Source organism: Bufo gargarizans, chromosome 8, assembly GCF_014858855.1.
Source record: "Bufo gargarizans isolate SCDJY-AF-19 chromosome 8, ASM1485885v1, whole genome shotgun sequence".
In the NCBI taxonomy this organism is placed as follows: domain Eukaryota; kingdom Metazoa; phylum Chordata; class Amphibia; order Anura; family Bufonidae; genus Bufo; species Bufo gargarizans.
Window position 1 is genome coordinate 138,387,369 of NC_058087.1, and position 12,008 is coordinate 138,399,376.

The 12,008-nt window shown below is 45.9% G+C and overlaps 1 protein-coding gene across 1 annotated transcript in view; it reads left to right on the top strand.

Moving 5' to 3' along the window:
• IQCK (IQ motif containing K) overlaps positions 1–12,008 on the top strand; it is a 68,496-nt gene that overhangs the window by 39,131 nt on the left and 17,357 nt on the right. The window contains exon 8 of the mRNA XM_044304507.1: positions 5,509–5,620. Within this exon, the coding sequence (XP_044160442.1) occupies positions 5,509–5,620 (112 nt within the window). The remainder of the gene's footprint in view (positions 1–5,508; positions 5,621–12,008) is intronic.

Here is a 12,008-nt window from a genome sequence, read left to right on the forward strand (position 1 = left end):
CTTTCCTCCGTCTAGTCTAAGGCCTGTTTCATACGAGCGTGTGCAGTCAGGAAATCACGCTCCGTGTGTGAGCATGATATGCCGTTCTGGACACGGCTCGTCTGTCTAGGAGGATCGCATTATACCCGCCACCCCCGCCGCTCAGCTGTTTGAAGGGGAGAGGCGCTACATGTGAGTGCTACTTCCTCTTATTACAGTGCGCGTCGTCTCCTTTACAGCAGCGTCGCAGTGTAATTACAAGTACTCCCTCTATTTAAGTGAATGGAACAAGCTCTTGTAATTACACTGCACTTCCAAGACGAGGGGCAGTGTAATGAAGAGGAAGTAGCCTTTGCAGGTAGCGCCACCTCCTCTTCAAACAGCTGATCGGCGGGGGTGCCGAGTGTCGGACCCCTGCCGATCAGATATTGGGGACCTATCCTGAGGTTAAGTCATCAATATAAACTGCCTGCACAACCCCTTTAATCACATGTAAGGCCTCTTTCACACGTTAGTGCATCGTGGACATGTGCTGTCCGTGTTCTCCACGGACTCCTCACGTATCCTTTGATTTCAATGTGTGTTTTCCACTGACCGTGGGTCTCTGCAGACCCCGCGGAAGCATGACTGGTTTTTGTCAGTGATTACGGATCCCTCACATACATCATAGTCCGTGGAAACCACTGACACAACATGGACACCATCCATGTTTGGTCAGTGGTCTTTCACGGATTGTTGCTACAAGATTCTCTGGAAATGAATTTTCAAGCTAGCAATGTCAATGAAACATGTATGACACTTAGAAGGCAAAAACGGACAACACGGATCCTTCACGGAAATGCATGATCCACTGACCATCTTGTCATAGATGTCATCACGGACACGCGCGTGTGAAAGAGGCCTAACTGACGAAGGCACCTTCTTGTGAGTTTTAGCAGACGTCATCCTGCGACCTCGGTCATGTTTGAATGTCATGCCCTCCATGTCCCTCACCTACACTGGTGACCGCGGTAAGGAACGTGCCTTGTTTGCATGCATACTGTGTAAACATTTCTCCGATTCCCATGGTTTGGTCGCGCTGACACTAATGCCCCCTGGTAACAGTAATTAGCTGTGACATTACCACTGCAGGGCTCAGCATTGCTGCAAACTACGCAGTCAGTCATTGTCAAGTACAGCGGGCCGCGCAGCCGCTCCTATGTCTTCTGGACAGAAATCTAAGACACAGTCCACTCTGCTTACTGATTTAACTCCTGCCTTCCTGGCATCCCAAGAAGTCTTTCTTTGCGTTCAGGAAAAATCGGAGGATGTTCTATAATGTGCGTTTTTCAGGCAGCCCTGGCTCCATGGAAATGAATGGGGCTTACGTGAAAAAAAGGGAAGGCATCCGGATGGTCGCCAGGGAGATGTAGATTGTTAATCTTCAGTTTTCTTCACGCATCAAAAACTGATGAAAAAACGGAAACACTCAATGCAATCACAGACGAAACTGCGTGCAAAACTACGAGTCTTTCCCTGAACAGTTCCTGACTCAATCCATATCACTCAAGTGAAATAAGCCTAAGCCTTAGGCTACATGCACACGAACGTTGTTTGTTTCCGTGTCCGTTCCGTTTTTTTTGCGGATAGGATGCGGACCCATTCATTTCAATGGGTCCAGCAAAAAATGAGGACAGCACACCGTGTGCTGTCGGCATCAGAATGTCCGTTCCGTAGCCCCGCAAAAAAAATAGAACGTGTCCTATTCTTGTCCGTTTAATGCATTGTTATAATGGATCCGCAAAAAAAAAACCAGATGGCATATGGATGTCATCCTTTTTTTTTTTTTTGCGGGGCGCAAAACACATACTGTCGTGTGCATGTAGCCTTATTCGCACATCAGGGATTCACGGATATGTGCTCTTCAACGTTTTAGCACAGTCCGTGGGTTTGTGGTTTTAGCATGTAAACATGCTCTATTTTTGTTCGATTGTCCGTTTACGGATCCATCACGCTCATTAGAGTCTATGGATCCGTGAAAAACATGGGCACCATCCGTGTTGCACGCACCATTTATAGGAGATGCTCTGAAAAAGTATTTTTAGCTGTGCAGTGTCAGTGGAACATGGATGACACACAGAGAGCAAAAAACGGACACACGGACCAAACACAGATTCTTCACGGAAATTTTCACAGAGCATCTTATCACGGATTTCATCATGGACGTGTGAATAAGGTCTTAGGCTAATTTCACAGTAGCGCTAAAATGTTTCGGCAGGCGGTTCCGGCAGGGGAACATCCTGCCTCAGTTCATCGCATCAGGCATAGCAGGAAACTTCTGGAGCACCGCTAAGCCCCATTGCCTATCATGGGACCTGGCGGGGATCTGGCCTGTTTTCAGCATTAGTGCAGAAATGCAAGCAGCATTTTATTGTCCGGCTGAATCCGGTGCCGGGCAGCGGTGTATATATAATCTATATGAGGGGCCCGGGCCTTGGGGGGCATGTTTTATAGTTTGGCTAACCCCCTTTAAATCCAGTCCGAACATAAACATTTTGCTCTCGGTAAATGGTCGTCTTCTTCTTTTTTTCTCTCGATCTGCCGAATTCCAGACATATCATCACTTTTCATCATGAATTAGTGATAAATAATTTAGAAGGGGCTACCGAGCACATTCAAATGAGGGTAGAATGCAGGAAGAGATATAATTAGCAAGTGGAAGATGCAAATGTATTTCCTCTCCGGGGGAGCACACGAGGCGGTGCTGGGCGCGTTGCGTAGTTTGTGTAGCAGAGCATTGATAATGCAATATTGTCAGGTCACTGAGTAATTCATGACAGCCAGCATTATATAACAGCCCCTGAATGTCTGATGTAGCTCCAGTTTGTCATTGCAGCACACACACAGTGCAAAACCTAGGAGTTTGTACCATGAAAGTCCTCCTTGTACAGTATAATGCAGGGATGCTCAACCCGCGGCCCTCCAGCTGTTGTAAAACTACAACTCCCACCATGCCCTGCCTTAGGCTGATAGCTGTAGGCTGTTCAGGCATGCTGGGAGTTGTAGTTTTGCAACAGCTGGAGGGCCGCAGGTTGAGCATGCCTGATATAATGGGACGTTTGCACCATAAGGTTCCCACAGGTTGCACCAGTCCGTGTACCAGGAGCCTTAGTATAGGTGGAGATGTGTAATAGATTATAGTCAGAAGTAATCTGATGTGAAGCTCAGCCATGGAGCCACTTCTGAGGGGGTTGTCTGGATTAGGCAAAAAGGTGGCCAAAGGGAAGGACTGTGATAGCGTAACATAGTCACCGTTTGACCCCCCTGTGCAGCTGCTGCGGTCTTTGGTTAGTTGGCTGCAGCTGTGACATGCTCATATACACACATGACCACTGCAGCCAATTACTGCCCTCTGCGGTCACGTGCTGTTTACCGCTGAGTGCAGTCATTGGCTGCGGCAGTCATACTTGTATACGGGCATGTCACTGCTGCAGCCAAGTAAACAAAGACCAGAGGGAGCCATAGGACTGGCGGTGCTAGAAAAAGCAGGGGTGAAATGTATCAGACTGTGCCGCAGTCCCTGCCTTCAGCCAACTTTGGTGTAACTTAGACAACCCCTTTAAAAGGGTTGTCCAGGATTTATATTTGTTAAATTCCACCCCTCCAAGCAGTACCTGTGAAGAAATGTATACTTACCTGCTCCCAGCGCCCCGTTCCAGCTCTGTGGCTCCGCGGCTGCCTTGACTGGTCCCCACCCTATCAGCTACTGGGTCACTCTGCTGCAACCAATGACTGGCCTCAGCGGTGAAATATCTCCAAGCACAGCATGACTCAGCAGTGGAGACACGTAGGGCAGTCATATGACTGCAACGGTGCATGGGACTCTGTTCTCGTTGAAGTTGACAGGGAGGGACTAGAAGTGCAATGAAGATAGCCCTGGGGCCGCAGTGCGAGAGCAGAGGGGTGGGGAGCACGTAAGTATACAGTAGATCTCAGCAATGGAACTTTTGGAGGGAAGAATTAAATAAAAAAGTCTAGACAACCCCTTTAAGGCCCTGGCACAGCACAGAGTGGAGACGTCATGTGGCACCTGAAGCGAGGCCTTATGGTACTTTCACACTTGCGTTGTGGGATTCCGGCAGGCAGTTCCTGCCGGATCGGGAAATCTGTATGCAAGCGGATAGCATTTGTAGACGGATGCGGATCCGTCTCACAAATGCATTGCAATACCGGATCCTTCTCTCTGGTGTCATCCGGAAAAACGGATCCGGTATTTATTTTTTTAACATTTTTAAAGGTCTGCGCATGCGCAGACCGGGAAACCGGATCGTTTTTTCTGGATGCCGTATCCGGCATCAATGCATTTCAATGAAAAATAATGCCAGCATTCCGGGGAGTGTTTTTCCGGAATTTTGGACAGAGAAAATACCGCAGCAGTATTTTCTCCGGCCAAATACCGTAAGAGTGACTGAACTGAAGACATCCTGATGCATACTGAACGGATTGCTCTCCATTCAGAATGCATTAGGATAAAACCGATCAGTTTTTTCCTGGTATTGAGCCCCTAGGATGGAACTCAATACCGGAAAAGAATAACGCTGGTGTGAAAGTACCCTTACAATACCTCTGTACAAAGCCGACAGAAAATAATCTTGGCATGCTCCATCACACTTTGTATTACAAGGCCAAGCTTCTAGAGGGGCACATCCTTGTAATATGGTGCCACGGAGAGGCCTAAAGAACGTTTCAGCTAGTTGCATAAGTAATTGGTGAAATGACAACCTTTCACAGTGGGAGCACTGGTTTGGGATGGCACTGGGTGGTAGCTGCTGTGGTCTACACCTTCTTGGCTTCAGTGGGGGTCTAATCAATATGCCATGAACCCTCTCCAAACACCATATATATCCATGTAATTGTGCTGCACCGTCTGCACCAGGTACATGAAACCTGAAGCTCTGTAGCAGTACCACTTCTCTCTGCAAGTACCAGCGTTGATACATAGTCCTTTCCAAAAGGGTGAGCTTCTTGGAGGCCATCAGGAAGCAAGAGATCCAACATTTGCAGATTAGGTTCATGACATATTGCACTGTCTATGCTCATCTTCTTGAGTTTCCAGTTCATTCCCCATCACCAGTCGCTTTAATGTATAAATCTTCTTTCCTGATCATTTTCTTTGCACTGTCCTGGAGTCTCCATCAGCATCTCTGTTAGTTTTCTCCCCTTGAACTTCTCAGGCGCCTGAGTCAATACAAATGGCATTCTGCAACTGCACAAACACTGCAATTGCCCGGGGACCATTACGTCTCTCATCTCTGTTGGTTGATACTCTTTGACACAGGACAAAAAAATGCTGTAGAGAAGAGCAAATATCCTCTGTGCCGGCCAACACAACAGGCAAAACTTTTAGAAGTAGGAAATATTGTTAATAACTTTTTGTATATTAAATTGACCCTTCCAATGACTTTACTCTACCTCCTGGCAAGTAGATGCTGTGACTAAGAGGGGGGGACAGGAGGTCACAGATTTTATTTTACTTTGTTTCTTCACTAGGTACGCTGTGATCCAGAGGTCCAAGAATTACGCCAGTGGCAAAAAGATCTCCGAGAGAATAAAGATATTAATAAGAAAGTTCAAGAATTCTGGGAAAAACAGGAATCCAAAGGTATGTTCTGTTTGCAAGATATAAGTAATAACGTGTCTGGTGGTCCCTATACCTCACAAGACCTTTGCATGCATGAACATGCCTTTATATTAGGACAGGTTGGCATTTGCGTCATGCAATTCCCTTATAACGGAATGTTAGGACGGAATGCAAAACAGAAACCTTTAGAGGCATTTCGTTTTGATCCGTCATAATCGGATCCGTCTGGTTTCGGTTATCCAGGACGGAAAAAAAAGTCCTGTTATGTATGTTTGCCCATAGACCTCTATTATGACTGATCAATCAAAACGAAATGCCTCTAAAAGTTTCCGTTTTGCATTTCGTCCTAAAATTCCATTATAACGGAACCAATAACGGAATTGCATAATGCAAATGCGAATCCGCCCTTACTTCCATTGCTTCCCTCTATGTATCAACAAGAGCATTTGGAACAGGGTGACACTGTTAAACAGGTTTTCCGAGATTTACATATCGATGACCTATGTTCTTAATAGTGTATACAATATATCGATCGGCACTGTGGGAAATAGAGTGGCGGTGCGCGTGTCCCAGGGCAGGCGTCCCATGTAGATCAAAGGAAGAACGGACGGGCTGTTAGTATATAATCTTGCGATTTATGGTCACATTCCACTGGACTATGCTCGTAATAGGTCATCAATATGAGATTGGAGGGGGTCCGACTCCCAGCACCCACGCTGATCAGCTGTTTGAGAAGACCGCGGTGCTCCCGTGAGTGCCGCGGCCTCCTCACAGCTAACCAAGCACAGTGCCACCCATTTCCTAGTGGCTGTGCTTGGTATCACAGCTCAGTTCCATTCACTTGAATGGTACTGAGCTGTGCCTAGGTCACGTGACCCTGTAAACATGACGTGGTGTGGCCTAGGAAGAGGCCTAAGTGCTCATGGAGCGCCGTGGCCTCGTCATACAGCTGGTCAGTGGGGGTGCCAGGACTCAGACCCCCACCGATCTAATACTGATGGCCTGTCCTGAGGATAGGTTATCAATATGTACAGTACAGACCAAAAGTTTGGACACACCTTCTCAAGAGTTTTCTTTATTTTCATGACTAAGAAAATTGTAGATTCACACTGAAGGCATCAAAACTATGAATTAACACATGTGGAATTATATACATAACAAAGAAGTGTGAAACAACTGAAAATGTCATATTCTAGGTTCTTCAAAGTAGCCACCTTTTGCTTTGATTACTGCTTTGCACACTCTTGGCATTCTCTTGATGAGCTTCAAGAGGTAGTCACCTGAAATGGTCTTCCAACAGTCTTGAAGGAGTTCCCAGAGATGCTTAGCACTTGTTGGCCCTTTTGCCTTCACTCTGCGGTCCAGCTCACCCCAAACCATCTCGATTGGGTTCAGGTCCGGTGACTGTGGAGGCCAGGTCATCTGGCGCAGCACCCCATCACTCTCCTTCATGGTCAAATAGCCCTTACACAGCCTGGAGGTGTGTTTGGGGTCATTGTCCTGTTAAAAAATAAATGATGGTCCAACTAAACGCAAACCAGATGGAATAGCATGCCGCTGCAAGATGCTGTGGTAGCCATGCTGGTTCAATATTCCTTCAATTTTGCATAAATCCCCAACAGTGTCACCAGCAAAGCACCCCCACACCATCACACCTCCTCCTCCATGCTTCACGGTGGGAACCAGGCATGTAGAGTCCATCCGTTCACCTTTTCTGCGTCGCACAAAGACACGGTGGTTGGAACCAAAGATCTCAAATTTGGACTCATCAGACCAAAGCACAGATTTCCACTGGTCTAATGTCCATTCCTTGTGTTCTTTAGCCTAAACAAGTCTCTTCTGCTTGTTGCCTGTCCTTAGCAGTGGTTTCCTAGCAGATATTCTACCATGAAGGCCTGATTCACACAGTCTCCTCTTAACAGTTGTTCTAGAGATGTGTCTGCTGCTAGAACTCTGTGTGGCATTGACCTGGTCTCTAATCTGAGCTGCTGTTAACCTGCGATTTCTGAGGCTGGTGACTCGGATGAACTTATCCTCCGCAGCAGAGGTGACTCTTGGTCTTCCTTTCCTAGGGCGGTCCGCATGTGAGACAGTTTCTTTGTAGCGCTTGATGGTTTTTGTGACTGCACTTGGGGACACTTTCAAAGTTTTCCCAATTTTTCGGACTGACTGACCTTCATTTCTTAAAGTAATGATGGCCACTCGTTTTTCTTTACTTAGCTGCTTTTTTCTTGCCATAATACAAATTCTAACAGTCTATTCTGTAGGACTATCAGCTGTGCATCCACCTGACTTCTCCACAAGGCAACTGATGGTCCCAACCCCATTTATAAGGCAAGAAATCCCACTTATTAAACCTGACAGGGCACACCTGTGAAGTGAAAACCATTTCAGGTGACTACCTCTTGAAGCTCATCAAGAGAATGCCAAGAGTGTGCAAAGCAGTTATCAAAGCAAACTGTGGCTACAATGAAGAACCTAGAATATGACATATTTTCAGTTGTTTCACACTTTTTTGTTATGTATATAATTCCACATGTGTTAATTCATAGTTTTGATGCCTTCAGTGCGAATCTACAATTTTCATAGTCATGAAAATAAAGAAAACTCTTTGAATGAGAAGGTGTGTCCAAACTTTTGGTCTGTACTGTAAATCCGGGAAAACCCTTTTAAGGCCCCTATACTCATTAGTTTATTGTTGGTCAAACCCAGCATTTTCTGTGGAGCCGGCTGACTCTAACTGTTTGATGTTGGGGGAGAGCCGGATCGGGTGATTGTTTGCCCTATCCTTTCATTCTCCCCGGGTAAAGGCTGGCACCTGAGGTGTCTGTTAGCAGTGTTCTCTCCTCTGGCCACTGAAAACACATACATGGTTGGCCAATGTAAAATGCAGTAAAATGCATTGAGAGGACTCCTGAGCTCATGCACATAATCGGGAGGACTCAAAGAGGAGTCCTGTCAGTGCATTTTACTGCTAGTTTGTGGGAGCACAGGGCTGGAATGGGTGTGACGATAAAACTTACATAACCGGACTCAGCTTTACTTAGACTATACATCGCTTGCTCTAGTTTGGGGGTTATTTCATGTAAATGCAGCGGTCTCCTCCACTGACGAGCGGGCGATTGCCAGGAAGGAACGCTTCCTTCTCGACAATCCTCTGCTCTATCTAGCAGTGTAAAACCCCTTTAATGACTTATCGTAAGACAAAGCCATTAATATTTTGGCCGTGGAAAAGAACATATAGAGATGACTTCTCCTGTCTCTTTAATTCCCTTCCTTCTGGACAATTTGCTGCTAGATCCCGGCGAGGTCACAGATTACACCTCTTGTACAGATTGTTCTCTCGCTGTCAATCAATAATTGGTCCTGAGGGCTATTCTCTTTTTCATTTACTTTCCAGTTTGGAGAGAGAATTGGTTTGCTTGGCAGTGAATACCATCTGTATGCAGATGATGCTCAATGCGTCTGTTTACTCCTGACCTCACGACCTTAACTCTGTCCGCTGGACATTTGTGTCTGTCTCATAGGCTTTTCCGCATGAATGGCAGCGAATTGCCGTATGATCATCGTGTCCAATACTGAGTCGCTAATCAAACCCCCTGCATTATGTTCAGTGTAGCCGGTCAGATGTACAGTATTCTCCATCTTCACTCTCTGCTTGCTTCCTGCATACCAATCTTGCAGCTTTTTCTTCTCCGTTATTGCTACCTTCCATCCATTACTGTAGGTCACAGGCTTAGATTGTCCTTAGCCAGAAAGATGAAAGATCAAAAAGTGATGTTTGCTTCTCAACCCCAGAGGTTTTCTGATTATAGCCTTCTGTATAGCTTCCGGCGCTGGCGGCTACTTGAAGCTGATTGGTGGGCAACCCTATTTCATACCCATCATCGTCTCTCTATCTGTACCTTAATTCTGCCATTGACATTCATTTAATTTTTAATTTTAAAGACCTTTAACCATGAGTTCCTACTGTGGCTGCTTTTGGAAATTTCAAGGCACAAGGTAAAAACTCCCTAGGGAAGCATTGTCTGGCACCAAGTAAAAATTTGTTGGAGCATCTCGAACCACTAACCTCAAATGGTTGCGTTAGATATAGCACACTAAGCTTCTCTCAGGCGAGATTAATTCCAGGACCCGCTGATGCACTGATGGGAGCATCTTCATATTCCCTTGGTGGGTGATAGGACCCGTTGCTGCACTGATGGGACCCTCTTCATATTCCCTTGGTGGGTGATAGGACCCGCTGCTGCACTGATGGGACCCTCTTCGTATTCCCTTGGTGGGTGATAAGACCCGTTGCTGCACTGATGGGACCCTCTTCGTATTCCCTTGGTGGGTGATAGGACCTGTTGCTGCACTGATGGGACCCTCTTCGTATTCCCTTGGTGGGTGATAGGACCCGCTGCTGCACTGATGGGACCCTCTTCGTATTCCCTTGGTGGGTGATAAGACCCGTTGCTGCACTGATGGGACCCTCTTTGTATTCCCTTGGTGGGTGATAGAACCCGTTGCTGCACTGATGGGAGCCTCTTCGTATTCCCTTGGTGGGTGATAGATCAAGACATGGTAGCTGTTAAGCCTCATGCACACGACAGTATTTTTTTGCGGTCCGCAAAAAGGGGTTTCGTTGATCCGTGACCGTTTTTGTATCCGTGTGTCTTTCTTTATTTTTGGAGGATCACCAGACATGAAGGAAAGTAAAAAAAAAAAATCGAAGTCAAGTTTGCCATGCACTGCGCGGGCGACAATCTTGTATGCCTCCGTGTTTTTTCACGGACCCATTGACTTGAATGGGTCCGCGAACCGTTGTCCGTGAAAAAAATAGGACAGGTCAAATTTTTTTCACGGACTGGAAACACGAATCACGGACGCGGATGACAAACGGTGCATTAGCCGAGTTTTCCACGGACCCATTGAAAGTCAATGGGTCTGCAGAAAATCACGGAAAACGGAACAACGGACACGGGACACAACAACGGTCGTGTGCATGAGGCCTTACTGAAACAAAATGCTCCTGTGTTTTTACCCGCTTCTGCCTTGTGCATCCAATTGGTGACACTTACACAATGTTGTAACAGTGGGTGTGGGCCCATTGTGCCAACTAACTAGTTTGACTTTGGGCTAAACTTAAGGGCGCTGTCCCGGCTGTTCCCTAGTATTCACCTTTTAACCACAGTAATTTGGACTTCGCTGCAGGGAATTAACCAGGCTGCTGCCTCCTGCAGTAGTCCTGATAGAGTTGGCAGCTGACCCACAGGGGCGAAGCACCAAGGGATCAGGCAAAAGATCAGGCAAAATATGTATACATATCCTACCAATATGCAGTCAGTGTATGAGGTGAGATTAGAAAATAATCTTCAATAATACAAACATATTTCTATAAAATCTTTATTATTATGAATATCACAGAATGACCCTCACATTGTGTTATACAAAATCATAAGCATTCGTCAATAGAAACACCTTTTCCCCCTCCCATAATTACAATGCTTCCAACCATGTAGCGGATGTTGGGAATTTTGGGTAACATAAACATTCCCAAGAAGTTCCCAGAGTACAGTGCAAGAACATACGCCATGCACATGCTTGTTAACAGCATCATAACATTTGAGATACCATAGAGATCCAAAATGGAATGGCGATATGAAAAAATACATTGATATTATTCATTACCTTTGGCAATAGGCTGATTAAATGATCATTAACATTACATGAGCACGGAGGATAATAGAAGTGTGCTTTATCTAATGCTCATTTACTAACACTGCTAACACTGCACAAAAGCACAGAAACCAGACGGAGAATGAAAGCAAATGATTGGATATTACAGTTTACTGGAAGTGTCGCCATTAAATGCAATGTTAGTAAGTGAACCCTATTGCTTGCACAGTGGAAATTGTCTGAATGCATCCTATCTGGTCCATGGGAATGAAGGATAGGCCATCAATATCAAAAATCTGTAAATCCCTTTAAGGCCATATACACACAGCCATATGCCTTTCAACGCCTAATCCAGCAGACTATACAAAACCATATGGTGACCTGCATAGTTTCATTTGGGTACCTTATCGTGGGTGTTTTTTCCCCCAGGAGCACTAAAACCAATGCTTCTAGAGGAGACATTAGTCCAGTATATAGCATTTGAAGGAACTCGCTGCAATATGCACATACCACTACTTCAGGGGTGGACTGGGCATAGAGCATACAGGGAGATTTTCTGGTGGGCCGATACCCAGGGGGCCACCCAAGCTCTCCTTGATGCTCAACGGCCGTTGTTGCCCTCCTGAACCGAACTGTATTACCATCCTCAGGACGATGATACAATTGAATACTTTGGAGAGGGCGGCAGTATTTTGTGCTGCACTATGGTAACACATGATGATATGGAATAAGCAATACTTGTGTTGTC